The following is a 13164-nucleotide window of genomic DNA, read 5'->3' as shown; positions in this document are numbered from 1 at the left end:
TGATCCACGCGCGCGCTCATATGATGGGCACCAAAGGACAGCAACATAACCACAAGCAAATTAAACCAATCATAGCAATTCATCAACCACCGATAGGACAACGAAAATCTACTCAAACATCATAGGATGGCAACACATCATTGGATAATAATATGAAGCATAAAGCACCATGTTCAAGTAGAGGGTACAACGGGTTGCGGGAGAGTGGACCGCTGTATATAGAGGGGGGAAGGTGATGGAGATGTTGGTGAAGATGGCGAAGGTGTTGGTGAAGATCGCGGTGATGATGATGGCCCCCGGCGGCGTTCCGGCGCCACCGGGAGCGAGGGGGAGAGAGCCCCCTCCTTCTTCTTCTTCCTTGACCTTCTCCCTAGATGGGAGAAGAGTTTCCCCTCTGTTCCATGGCCTCCATGGCATGGGAGGGGCGAGAGCCCCTCCGAGATTGGATCTGTCTCTCTGTCTCTCTCTGTTTCTACGTTCTCAGATTCTGCCCTTTCACCGTTTCTTATATTTTCAGAGATCCGTAACTCCGATTGGGCTGAAATTTTAACACGATCTCTATCCAGATATTAGCTTTCTTTCGGCGAAAGAAGGGCATCAACCGCCTTACGGGGTGGCCACGAGGGCCCAGGGCGCGCCTGCCCCCCTGGGGCGCGCCCCCTGCCTCGTGGCCCCCTCGGACATCGTCTCGCGTTGATTTTTCTTCCCAAAAATCACATATATTCCAAAAAGAAATCTCCGTCAGTTTTTATCCCGTTTGGACTCCGTTTGATATGGATTTACTACCAAACAAAAACATGCAACAAACAGGAACTGACATTGGGCACTGGATCAATATGTTAGTCCCAAAAATAGTATAAAAAGTTGCTAAAAGTATATATGAAATTTGTAGAATATTGGCATGGAACAATCAAAAATTATAGATACGACGGAGACGTGTCAGGCGGCGGCGTGTGTCACCACGACGCGGCAACCACGGCCACGGCGTGGGCGGCGCCGCTCACCACCTCTCCCCCGGAGCCCTCGGCTCGGGCGTACAAGGGCAGCGGATACCCGGGAGGTGGCCGCTCGCACCAGGGCCTTGACACCTCCGGCCTCACGACTATGTCGCGATGATGGGACAGCCTCTTCTTCGGCGGAAGTGGCTTGGGCTCGTCGAGGAGGGTCTTTCCCTTCTGCGCGGCCGAGAACCTCTGTAGCGGTACCATGGTCGATGCAGCAAGCGATGAAGCAAGGAAGAAGAATGAGCAGGAGGAGCAAAGGAAGAGATGGGTGACAGGGGCTCCGCTCCCCTCTTCCCATTTATAGCCAAGGGGAGGCCAACCGCCGGCCCCCGTGATCTAAGGTAATAATGATCTTTTTCTGCATGCAGTAAGGACTCGTCAAGTCGGGCAGTTGCCCAGACACCGTGGGGAAGCGGGGACGCCCATAACCAATCAACCGCCACGCGTCAACCGAGGCCGCGGGCTGTTAGGGCCCGCGGCGCTCCGCACTTGCCCATTGGCTTCGCCTCGAAGCCAAGCCCGAGCGCGCCTTGGGCCCGGGGGCTACTGTCGGCGTCCTGGGAACGGGGGTCCCCAGACTTTCCTGCCTGCGGCCCACGGGGTGGCTCCACCAACAGCCCTGTACGACCCATCTTCACCAGGAAACACTCAAGACCCTCGCGAGGGGTCAAGCCTCGCGAGGCGGACGACGCAAGACCTTCTCGGGGGCGGCCCCACCAGGCTGACTCGCGAGGGGCGGAGAGATCAAGGCAAGGGGCATGTCGCGAGGTTCCTGTGATGCAAGTCATGACGACCAAGGCCAGGCGAGCACCAGGCGGGCGCCAGCGCGCGCAGTGTCCTCGTTTTCTCTTTGGTGCTAAAGAGGCAAGCGCAGGCGCGGAGTCCCAAGGTATCAAGCAAAGGTTTCCATATCGGTGCAACGAGACCAAGACCAGCAGGACGACAGGACGGAGATTATCATGGAGCCCAGAACGGCGTCACCACCAGAGCCTTTGGCAGGCGAAGACCATCTTTTGTCAGGATAGCTTGTACTAGTTGTCCCCCCTTTAAATTGGTCGTTGTGGGATTCCTTCCAGCCTAATATTTGGAAAAAGGAGCAGGGCCTCTATAAATAGGACTAGCCACCACCTTAGAAGGGAGGACGATCCTCTACCGCATCAACTCATCAAGCACAAGAGCACCTTTCCTCAGAAGGTTGTTCTTCCCTTGTAACTGTTCATTCTCAGTCCAAGAGGCAATCCACCACACCACATCGGAGTAGGATATTACACCACATCGGTGGCCCGAACCAGTATAAATTTTGTGTCCCTTTGTTCTGTGAGTTCAACGCACTAAGCCTAGAGATTGCGGTGAGGGCGTGGGCTAGAGAGAGGAGAGATGTTCGTGCGCACCCCAGTGTTCGAATCTTAAGGGTTTTGCCGAAACCCAAAATCCGACAGAAAAGACTTTAAAATTCACCCGCAAAAAAGAAAGACTTCAAAGTTTCATGGTTAGGGGAAATTGAAATTCAAACCGTTTCGTCATGTCACTCATACCCGGAGGGATCACTTCCATACGTACATCGATATCTCAGTTTTAGATATATTTTTTTTTGTTTTGACACTTCAATATATATATTTTTCCCGCAAAAAAATATATATTTTTTTTCGAAAACCCGCGCTCACTCCGAGCCGATGTTCAAGGAGGCATTGTCGCATGTGAAGGGGGAATAATGGACGAAAGATGCTCATGACGTGCAACGAATGGTGCCAGCTCTCGAGAAACAAACTCAGCTCTACCAAAACGATCGAAAGCAGCCAGACACGGTCATCATCTGAAAATCGCACACGCAACCACGGAGCAGCTTAATTGGCCCGGCCGATGGGAGTCGGTGTGGCGCCGCGTTTCTTATCATCCGCGCCGGCCGGCCGGCCGCGGTGGCGTCGTGCGCGGGGTCTCCGCAAAGTGGCGTGCGTGTAGATGCAACATAGAAGCCGTGGCCGCGGCGAGCCACCAACCACCACCGGAACCATATCGCCGAGCGATCGCGATCTCGATGCAACACCGTGACGTGACTCATGGCGTGCACTGGAGAGAGGGTGTCGTTGGCTCCGAAGTTCGTCTTGTTCCCTCTGTTAGTTGGTAATAGGGCCCCGTAGCATCGGGAGTGGTGGCTCGGAAGCGACGATAGAATGTGGTTCGGCCCTGTCGGATCAAAGATTGTCATGCGTGAGCACGTGGCTAATGGCCACGATCGCTAGCTGCACATCCTATGATGTACTCCTAGTCTCAAAAGGCTCTTATATGATTGGACAGAGGGAGTGCGTAATCGAATTGTATTTCATCAATGGTATTCTAACTGCAAGGGGGGCAAACAAGCAGCAAAAATGGACTATATATCCAGTGCAGCTGATCGATTCACTTGGGTACCAGAATGACCGTTGATTACATGAAGCAAATCATATCACAAGAAGCTAGACTATCCAAGAAATTTCCAAATATTTTCCATTTAGTGTTTTAGGTTTCTTGAAAGTAGAATGACCAACTTACACATGAATTTCCAAGCGGATGAGATCACTGTTTTTTCTTGTGTAGAAGTCCATTGAATTCCTGAAACTGTGCAGGCAGAGTTCTGCAGCAAGCGGATTCAGTCACGGTTGATATTTCTGACATTATTACTTGCGCATTTCCTCGTGATCCGTTTAATAATCCTTGAGATATATCTACCCGATGTAGATAGCCACCAACCGAAGTTGGACAAATCAGAGAGAGCCGTCAGCATCCAAGAGTACGAGAGGACCGGTCGATTACGGGAACGTATCGCCGAGTCGCCGTACGCGCGTGCGTGCGTGCGTGCTCGCTAACTGAATACAGGACCGGATCGCGAGATTTTGTGAACGTCGTGCAACTTCAGCGACACGGTAAACACAGCACTGACAGCAGGGTCCTCACTCACGTTACTGACATGGATCCGACGTGTGTTGCTTTGGAGCGATTGCGTTGCTCTGCTCCTGTTCTGTCGTAGGAACATTATGCATGTAGACACACGCACGGCACGGCACGGCGGCAATGTTCTTCAGTCAAAGTCGATCGAGCTGGTCCTGTTTTCTGCAGTTTAATTGTAACCGGTGTTCTCAGGCTTCTGTCATCGGATATTTGTGACCATCCGGTCTACATATGCACGTGAGGTAAGCTATGATATTTTCACATAAAGACCACGGCCAGTCTACCGGATTGCAGAAAACCCATTCGTCTCTTCAAACAAGTTCATCCCTCCCCTCATCCAGACAAATGAGAAGAACATAAATTTTCGGTCAAAGCTAACATATTTTAAAAATAAATAATATAAATGGTACATTTTCAAGTTTGTGAATATGTGACTAATCTATTTGATCTGTTGCAAGGCATGGGCACTTTGCTAGCCAAAGAGAAAATAGAAAAAGGAAGAAAAATAAGTTTTATTTTTTGAGGGAAACAAGCGTCTACGTTCGTGCGTCTTCGGATTGGATCTTTCTGATCTATGTTATTCTTCATCTGCGATGGTTGCTGTTCTGGTGCGCTGGTCCTACGTGGCCTTAGCACGACGACTTCCCAACTGTCTACTCCAACAAATTGTGCCCGACTCCGGCGATGGAGGGGCGATGACAGTGGCGCGCCTTCGGCTCGCTTCAGTGATGATAGTCGTCGCTAGGTGGTCTACGGATCTGGATGTTATTATTTTTGGTATTCGTTGTACTTCCATGATTAAGAATGAATAGATCAAAAATTTTCTCGCAAAAAAAAAGAAAAAAATGTTTTGCTCATAGCCACTAGCCTGAACTTTCTTCATGGGCCTGGTTCATTTACATGCCATCGGGCAAATGGTCCTTGTAGGCCCAGCCTTCTTATTACAGGCCATTGGGAAAATGTTCACAAATTGGGCCGCCGGCGCCAACTGCAAATGCTCCTTCAATAGCTGGCCAAATGGGCCGTTTTTTGGGGGCCGGCCTGTGAGCACGCCGGCACGGGCTAAACGGGCCGGGCCCGGCACACGGCACGCCCTGGGCGTGCCTGGGCTTGGAGGCTGGGCACGCGGGCCGGAACGGCATGGCCCGATTACTTTTTTTAATTTTTTTATACATCTATATATGGCCTAACATGTAAAAAATAGACTAAAAACGCTCAGTGCGTCAAATAACAGGCTGAAAATATACGGCCCATCATGCTAAACGGGCCAATGTGCCGGCCCGTTTATTAACTGGGCCGTGCCTGGGCCTGGGGGCGCAGCACGTGGACTGGCATGGCACGGTCCGTATAGTAATCATACCCTGGCGGGCCATGCCGGGCCAGGCACGATTACGATGGGCCGGGCCGGCCTGTTTGGCCAGGTAATGTACCGCACCGGCGCGCCTGAAATATCAACGGCCGAAGCCGAGAGATATCCAGTGGCCACTGGCCAGAGGCCACCGCCAATCTCCTCACTGAGCTCCACGCCACTACCCTTCGCCCCCAGCCATGATCATCACCACCGCCGCCTTCCCGTCCGTCTCCTCCTTCCACCGCCCGCGCCTCAGGCCCTGCCCGCGCCGCGCCGTCCTCCACCTCGTCCGGTCGGCCGCCTCCTCCTCCCCCTCGTCGTCGTCCTCGTGGGAGGAGCGCGAGGAAGCGCGGTGGCTCCGCGAGGAGCAGCGCTGGCTGCGGGAGGAGCAGCGGTGGCTCCGCGAGGAGTCGCGCTGGCGCACCGAGCGCGAGGCCCTCCTCTCCGAGATCACGGCGCTCCGCCTGCGCCTCCGCGCGCTCGAGCCTGCCGCCGCGCCCGTGCCTCCTCCCGCACCGGCGGCTGCGCGCGTCTCTCCGCCTCCGCCTCCCCCCGCACCGGCTGCGCGCGTTGCTCCACCTCCGCCTCCTCCCGCGCCTGCGGCACGCGTGGCGCCACCTCCGCCGCCCGTGCCGGCGCCGGTGAAGGAGGTCGAGGTGAGGAAGGAGGTGGTGGTGGTCGAGGAGAAGGCCAAGGCGAAGCCGAAGCCGAAGGCGGGGGCCAGCAGCGGCAAGAAGCGGGCGCTGAGGGTCGGGAGCGAAGGGGAGGAAGTGCGGGCGATGCAGGTGAGCGTAGCCGCGGTCGCGCACCTCTCGTTTTGGCTAGGATTCGCCATGCACGACCTGTTGCTGGGCTTGGGCCGAACATGACAGCGGTTCGAGACACTACAGAGATGCTCTGTTCTGTTGGCAATGCTCTGTTCCCCTAAACAAAATGTTGGCAGTGCTCTGTTTCTTTCTAGCTAGATATACTCACTGCAAGTTCTGCAATCTGCTGTTGCTCTACGCTACATTGTCCAGAACGTGGCTGTGAACTACTATGGACTTACGGGATACAGTAGTACCGATTTGTATCTATGAGCCAGAACCTACTAATTAAGTACAAAGATACATTGGCCGTATATAAATCCAAGTGTACCGTACATCATGCAGGAAGCCTTGGAAAAGCTTGGATTTTACTCCGGCGAAGAGGACACGGAGTTCTCCAGCTTCTCGACCGGCACCGAACGAGCCATCAAGACATGGCAGGTCAATAAAATCCTCGCCCATCTTACATTCGCTAATATATCCGTGCCAGTGCTGTATAACATGTGTCATGTACTAGTAATTGCGCTTCCTGTTTGCAGGCATCGATAGGGACTACAGAGGATGGGCTGATGACGTCGGAGCTACTCGAGATGCTATTCACAGGACGGACCCAGGACGATCTCAAAAAGGCAAGCTTAGAAACTCCAACTCCAAGCCACAGTCAGTATTTCAGTGATGTGGCCATGGCGTCGCACTGAGATCCTGATGCACAAATCTGAGATCATACTTCTGTTCTACTTGCAGGAAGGCGTAAACGGAGCGCTTGTTCCACCTGTAACAGAAACCGCAGAGCTTCAGCAACCTGTGGAGGAAAAAATTGACTACAACAAGCACAGAGTGTACCTTCTCGGCGAAAACAGGTGGGAAGATCCGTCCAGGCTGACCAAGAAGGATAAGCCGATCAGCGGTTCTACTGCCGCGTCGACAAAGCAGTGCATCACCTGCCGGGGCGAAGGCCGCCTCCTGTGCCTAGGTACTCAAGTCACTGCTTCTTTACTCCACACTCGTATCCAGTAAATCCCAGCCATCGGTGTACCATAAGCCACTGCCATTGGCTTGACTTCTGTACTATTACTGTTAATCTTGTGCTATGTTGTGACTATTGATGCGATCCTTCTTCGTTCCTGCAGAATGCGATGGAACAGGTGAGCCCAACATTGAACCACAGGTGCGCTAGAGTTCGGGTTGCAGAAATGCACCACGTTGTTTATTAATTAAGCCTTGCTATTTCTTCTGTGATATGCACTTAATCGTTAACTTTTTTTAAAATGCAGTTCTTGGAGTGGGTTGGCGAAGACACAAAGTGCCCATACTGTGAAGGCCTTGGCTACACAATATGCGATGTTTGTCAAGGGATTAAAACAGCGCACAGTTGAGCAAAAGACTTATGAGCAACATTCAGCCTTAGTTGAACGTCTATAGCAGCTTATATATATGTTAACTAACTATTCCAGTTTTGTCGCAATATGTTTTCAGTAATATAATCACATTGTCATACTACATTATGAAAATAGATGCATAGAGACATAGGTAATACCTTTTGTTATGTACAATAGAAGATGGGGAAAATAACGAATGAAGCGATTGCTTTGTCAATCAAGCTTATACAATTGTCATGCCTCAGAATATTTTCAGCATTCAACATATTTCCAGGAAAACGCATTTATATCTGTCAGCAAGTATTTGATCTTCAGCAAGGAGGGTGGACTGGTGGTATTTCCAACTTGGTTGATTTTGCCATGCAGTTTACATGGGAAGCATGCATTAAACACACTAGCTGCTATGCTTGTACAGGTCATCAAGTTGCTACCATGAGAGATTGAGTTCTACCTCATAGAATAGAACTTCCGAAATGTGGCACTTGGCAGACTTGTAATCCTTTGCTGCCAGCACAGCACAAGGATGAACATTGCCTGCAAAGTATGTCCAACAATGAGAAAACTACTGAGAACAGATGCTGATTTCCTGATGATAATTCTGGTAACAGGAGATGGAACATACAACACATCGATGGAGTTAACCAACCTATTACTGCTAAAGAAAAACGCTGGCTGCTTCTCACAAATGTTCTTCTGAATTTTCTTTTTTAAATAATACATTGTTTGACTATACTAGGTAAAAATATATAATCTGCTGTCTCTGACTTTAAAGCAGAGAAGGAACAGAAATTGAGACAACAGCAATACCTTGTTCTAACAAGAGGCCAGGATGTCCCAAAAAAGAGAGGCAGGGAGATACCCCTACCAAATACTCCCTCCGTTCCAAATTACTCGTCGCAGAAATGGATGTATCTAGAACTAAAATACATCTAGATACATCCATACTCGTGACAAGTAATTCGGAACGGAGGGAGTAAGAAATAGCAGGCCTGTTGTAGTGTTTACCTCTGCAACTGGAACTAGATCATTTGCCAATCCAAATGCCTTTCCCTTTCAGATGCACTTCACATGCCATCTTAGATTCTGAATGCTGTGGGCAATGAAGGGCTCATAGGCAAAGTACAAAATAAATTATCGAGAAAAAGAATCTACAAAAGGTACCTCTATAAACTAGAAATGTTGAAGCCATTTTTTACTTCAAATATAATCCAATCAGTGAAACATTTCGCCTGATCTCATGAAATCAGTCGATCCCTATATTGTAACAAAGTGGTGCATCCCATGCCATATGCTTGATGTTCATGCCAGATCTAAGGTTTGGCTCAAATCTTGAGAAGGGTAATGATTCTATGTAACTGGGTTAATAATGACCCTGAAACTTGTTTATGAAGAGATTGCACAAGTGATAAGACACAAGGTCACAGACCCTTATTGACTGTGATTTAAATAAACAAATCGTATTACATGAATGCAATATCAGCAAATTGCAGAGTATACCATGTACACGAATGTAGTTCTAACAATGTATAGAAGCTACGCCGTCACATATACAAATTTTAAACAATTTAAGAGACAGAACTAAGCCACCTGCATGCCATACAAAAGCCATTGAAATTGGGGCTCTGTCAGATTGGAATGAAGTACTTGCTGTTCAGACATGCCACCTCCTCCTTATTTTCCCACTGCAGTTTCTCCCACCATTCAACTGAACCACATATCTGCTTCAGTTTCCCATAGTTATGCGTGCAGCTTAGCGGGATGCTCCTCAGATTTGGGCAATCCTCCACCCGAAGGGTCTCAAGGCATGGGAATTCTCTTGCTTTACAAATACTTCTCAGCTTCTTAAGTCCCGTCAATACGATCAATCTCAACTTTGGGAAGTCACTCTGCCCTGTGTCATTCCGTGAAGTTTCTACCATAGCATGATCTTCTTGTTCATCTGAAGCATGATCCTGCATTTTCATTTGTTCTCCACACTGCTCCTCATCTTCAACAATTTCGAGCACCCCATCACAATGAGATATGACAAGCCTCTCAAGAAGCTGAAGTCCTCGGACCCATGTTATGTTCAACAACTTGGGGCAGTGTGAAATGATCAATTTGCGAATGTACTGAAAATTATGGGACATTGGTGCAACAAGGACACTTTCCAACGAGGGAAGAACTGACAGGGTCAGGAACTGCAACTGTGAAGTTGTAAGCTCAGCATCAGCAACCACTGTGTTCAGGTCATAGCATGATTCAACATACAGCTCCTCAAGGTGCTCCATGTGGCTGAGGTCAGAGATTTTGATTGATTGCATATCTGCACAATACTTCAAGTTTAAGCGATGTGTTGACTTCGCCAAAGGACGAGGCATGTTCAATTTCTTTAGCACATCCTCTGCATAAATAGTGATTCCAAGGAACAGTAGTTCCTTCAGAGAATCCAAATTCAGGTTGTCAACATCACGGATACCATAGTGGCTGCGGAAGAGATTGAGCACTTTCAACTTGTGCAACTTTGAGCAGTTGTTCATGGTATCTTCAAGTGCAACAGTCACACTCAGATCCAAATGCCTCAACTCTTTCAGTAACCATAGGCGCTCAGGTAATCTCATAATGTGTGTGTGAGACAAATTCAGATGCTCCAATGCAACCAATGCATCACATTCTGGAAGTGATGTTATTGCAGTATGAGAAAGATCCAGAACTTTCAAGGATGACATAGTTCTGAAAAATCCATAGCTCATCTTGTTCAAATTTGGGTTGTTCTGCATCAACAGAGTGGTAACATTTTTGCACTTTGGTGAGAAAGAAAGCTCGGTGATGTTATTAGACATGATGGAGATCCTTGTAGCTTCATTCCATTCTCCAGCTGATGGAGCATTATCCAAGGCCATCCCTGGTTGAACAAGAAACTTTGTATCTGACTTGTTGACCAACCAAAGACCCAGTTGCCTGATTACATGGTGCATTTTTACCTTTGAAGACATTGAGCCACTGGCCTGCAACAAGCAGGCTGAAACGAGACTGCGGAATATCAGATAACCATTCTCACGATCATGTAATAGCAAACCTTCAGCTAACCAATAATCAACAAGTTGCTCTTTACTGATAGATCCATATTCTGGGAAAAGAGTGCAGTATAAGAAACACTGTTGTTGAGTGGTTGTGAGCCTGTCGTAGCTGTATTTCAACCGACCAAACATTTCATCCACACCATCAATATTCTCCATATTAGTATCAATTGCATCCACAGCTGATTTCCACTCACCCTCTTCCAAGCCTGCCACAGCGGTCCCAATGACATTGAGTGCAAGTGGCAGTCCTCCACAACTTCGGGCTATTGCCATAGCATGCTCTCTAGAAGTATTCTGGGAACCAAGCGATTCAACTGCTGCACTAGCCTCCTTGCTAAGCTTGCTCAAGAACAGTTCCCATGAAGCATCGTTACCCAAAATCTGCATCTTAATCAAGCTTCTTTGTGCATTCATCTGGAAGCATACTTCTTGGTAACGTGATGTGAGGATCAGCTTGCTCTGACTTTTGGTATCTGGAGTTGGGATACCAACATCCTCCAGTCGGAATTTCTTCCTTACATCATCAAGCAGGATTACAAATCTTTTCCTAGCAAGTGCCTTTATCAAGAATCTGGCCCGTTTGGCAATTGGCTCTGCATCATTCCATGGCAAGTTGAGCCTTTCGGAGATAGTCTGTTGTATCTCCACTATGTTCAGCGTCTCTGAATTGGATACTTCAATAAAGATAACAACCTGGCACAAGCAAATTAAGGAAAATGGGGCCATCAATAGCTAGAAGGTAATTTTAAAATATGAATAGAAATATAACCTGAAAATTACAAATGATGAGATAGCGTCAGGGAAGGATGTGCCAAAAAAGAGATGCATGTATGTGCCCGGCAATAATTCCAATTTACACAGCTGCATTTTATGCACATTTACTTGGTTTATGTAAAATATGCTTAAAAGAGCAAACCTTTTAAGGATTATGTGGAAAACAGCAAATTGACACACACTAATTGCATCAAATAACAATGCATTTTTCATGTCCATATCTACTAGATAATGTGTACCTACAATATCTATGAACTAGTCAAATTCTCATGCTGAATGGTTACTGTCTCTCCGTGTGAAAACCATGTTAAATTTCTTATGCCTGTACAAGAAGATCAACATTACTTCAGACTTAACTACTTCAGTGCACTGTGTAGCTGTTCTACAATGAAATTTTCTGCCTTCTCTAAAATGCATGGCAGCACAAATTTTCTCTTCAATGTTTGTAAATTAACTTTCTTTGAGTATCGTTACAAATATAAGCATGGTCACTGAAATAAGTATTATCTTAAGTTAAATAGAAATATTAATGTACAGATAAACACGTACTCTAAGGGATAAATTGCAGTCTTGGAGAAAGCCACATACCTGATAGTCATGGGCCTTCTTTTCAAGATCATTGTTGAAAACATGTAGAAGCGTCGTCTTGCCAACACCTCCTTGACCCCACACACCAATTATATTCGAGTCGCCCTTCTCAAACAGATCATGGAGCTGACTCAGCATGGTCTCCAAACCAAACGTCTCGATTTGAGGCAATGGATCAACAATCTTGGGAAGGGGCTTGAATCCAAATTTCTTGAACCGCCTCCCTTCTTCAATAAGTTTATTTGCCTCATCTAGAGCCTCAAGAACATGCCTGCCGATCGAGGCACGCCGGTGAGCATGGATGGTGCACTGGCCGAGGCAAGAATACTTCCTCAACTGGCTGTAGTCCTCGTCGATGGCATCCAGTTGTAGCTCTTCGATACGCCTCAGCCAGACCTGCACCTGAGGGTCACAGATGTTCAGCTTGTCCACCTCTGCGGTGACTCGCGCCCTCACCGTCGTCTCGACAGCAAGCAGTAGCTTCTTGGCCTTGTCGAGATCGGCCCAGTTGGATTTGAGGTGAAGGAACGAGGCGACCTCCCGGGCCGCCGCGTCCAGCATGCCTGTGCCATCCAAGCATTCGCAGAGGGGCTGCAGGCAAGAACCGGCGGCGCTGATCGCGTCAGCCATTGGGATCAACGATTTTCAAGTGGCAGCCAGGCTGGGTAGGCATGGAAGATGCCAATAGGGGGGAAAAGGTAAAGCTTATAAAGAACAACCCAATGCAACAGCGAGACGCCACACGGTCCCCTGGTCAAACCGGCCAGCACGGCGAGAATGTACAGCGAAGGCACGGCGACAGTTCTGCCGATGGCGACTGGCATGTCTAGAGAAAATGTCCACGCGCAGCTGGGTAGTGGGAGGCACGAAGAAGTCATCATTCGAGAAGGAAACTTGTGGATGGCATACTCTTCCAGCCGAAACCGAGTGCGGGGGGCGAAAACCACTCCCCGCGGTCCTGTTTCCTCGTTGTTTCGGGAAGAGGAGCGCCGCGATGGCAAGCCAAGCAACGGCTGCGTTCGCGGTGAAACTGCGTGTGGAAGAGTCAATCCGTCGAACACGTTGCGTGCGGCGACGAGCTGGGGAGCGCCCGTCCGGGGAGTTTACCTTGGCTTCTCCAGCCGCGGGGCTCTGGAAGGCCTGGTAGTAGTCCATATGGGAGTTTCCGCCGGCGGGCGGCGGTGAAGCTGGTTTTTATCTGGTCGCTGGCCGTCGGAGTTGCGGTTAGAAACTCGGAGGTGGGCGATGGATGGATGACAAAAGTCGCCGTCGGCA

At 48.9% G+C, this 13164-nt stretch overlaps 2 protein-coding genes across 6 annotated transcripts; one reads left to right on the top strand and one right to left on the bottom strand.

Moving 5' to 3' along the window:
* Window positions 1-5395: 5395 nt before the first annotated feature.
* On the top strand, window positions 5396-7696 carry PTAC5 (plastid transcriptionally active 5). Its single transcript, XM_048702548.2, has 6 exons — window positions 5396-6065; window positions 6432-6527; window positions 6626-6715; window positions 6831-7059; window positions 7217-7254; window positions 7361-7696. Exons 1-6 carry the CDS (start codon window positions 5478-5480, stop codon window positions 7460-7462), a joined length of 1143 nt encoding a protein of 380 aa, XP_048558505.1. The 5' UTR covers window positions 5396-5477; the 3' UTR covers window positions 7463-7696.
* Window positions 7066-12589, bottom strand: LOC125539176 (disease resistance protein RPS2). Of its 5 annotated transcripts, XR_015617106.1 has the most exons (5): window positions 11890-12589; window positions 9053-11220; window positions 8471-8555; window positions 7917-7999; window positions 7066-7210 (listed from the first exon to the last, which is right to left on the bottom strand). XR_015617106.1 is itself a non-coding variant. In XM_048702546.2 (3 exons), exons 1-2 carry the CDS (start codon window positions 12517-12519, stop codon window positions 9091-9093), a joined length of 2760 nt encoding a protein of 919 aa, XP_048558503.1. In that variant the 5' UTR covers window positions 12520-12589; the 3' UTR covers window positions 7700-7999; window positions 9053-9090. The 5 variants fall into 5 exon arrangements, 2 of the variants coding, with proteins under 2 accessions (XP_048558503.1, XP_048558504.1); XR_007296721.2 differs by lacking the exon at window positions 8471-8555; XR_007296720.2 differs by lacking the exon at window positions 7066-7210 and having other exon boundaries at window positions 7837-7999.
* Between the last annotated feature and the right edge of the window lie 575 nt (window positions 12590-13164).

Source organism: Triticum urartu, chromosome 2A (genome assembly GCF_056163025.1).
Source record: "Triticum urartu cultivar PI428250 chromosome 2A, HENAU_Tu73, whole genome shotgun sequence".
NCBI lineage: Eukaryota > Viridiplantae > Streptophyta > Magnoliopsida > Poales > Poaceae > Triticum > Triticum urartu.
The sequence above is the reverse complement of the archived record's forward strand: the minus strand, read 5'-3'. Positions and strand labels throughout refer to the sequence as shown.

What these genes read in the sequence shown, in the direction of transcription:
- PTAC5 (XM_048702548.2), top strand. Translation starts at nt 5,478, where the DNA reads ATGATCATCACCACCGCCGCCTTCCCGTCCGTCTCCTCCTTCCACCGC. An exon ending in AGGAAGTGCGGGCGATGCAG is followed by an intron (nt 6,066 to 6,431) that starts GTGAGCGTAGCC and finishes TACATCATGCAG; the next exon opens with GAAGCCTTGGAAAAGCTTGG. An exon ending in AGGCCGCCTCCTGTGCCTAG is followed by an intron (nt 7,060 to 7,216) that starts GTACTCAAGTCA and finishes TCGTTCCTGCAG; the next exon opens with AATGCGATGGAACAGGTGAG.
- LOC125539176 (XM_048702546.2), bottom strand. Translation starts at nt 12,519, where the DNA reads ATGGCTGACGCGATCAGCGCCGCCGGTTCTTGCCTGCAGCCCCTCTGC. An exon ending in AGAAGGCCCATGACTATCAG is followed by an intron (nt 11,221 to 11,889) that starts GTATGTGGCTTT and finishes TGCTTGTGCCAG; the next exon opens with GTTGTTATCTTTATTGAAGT.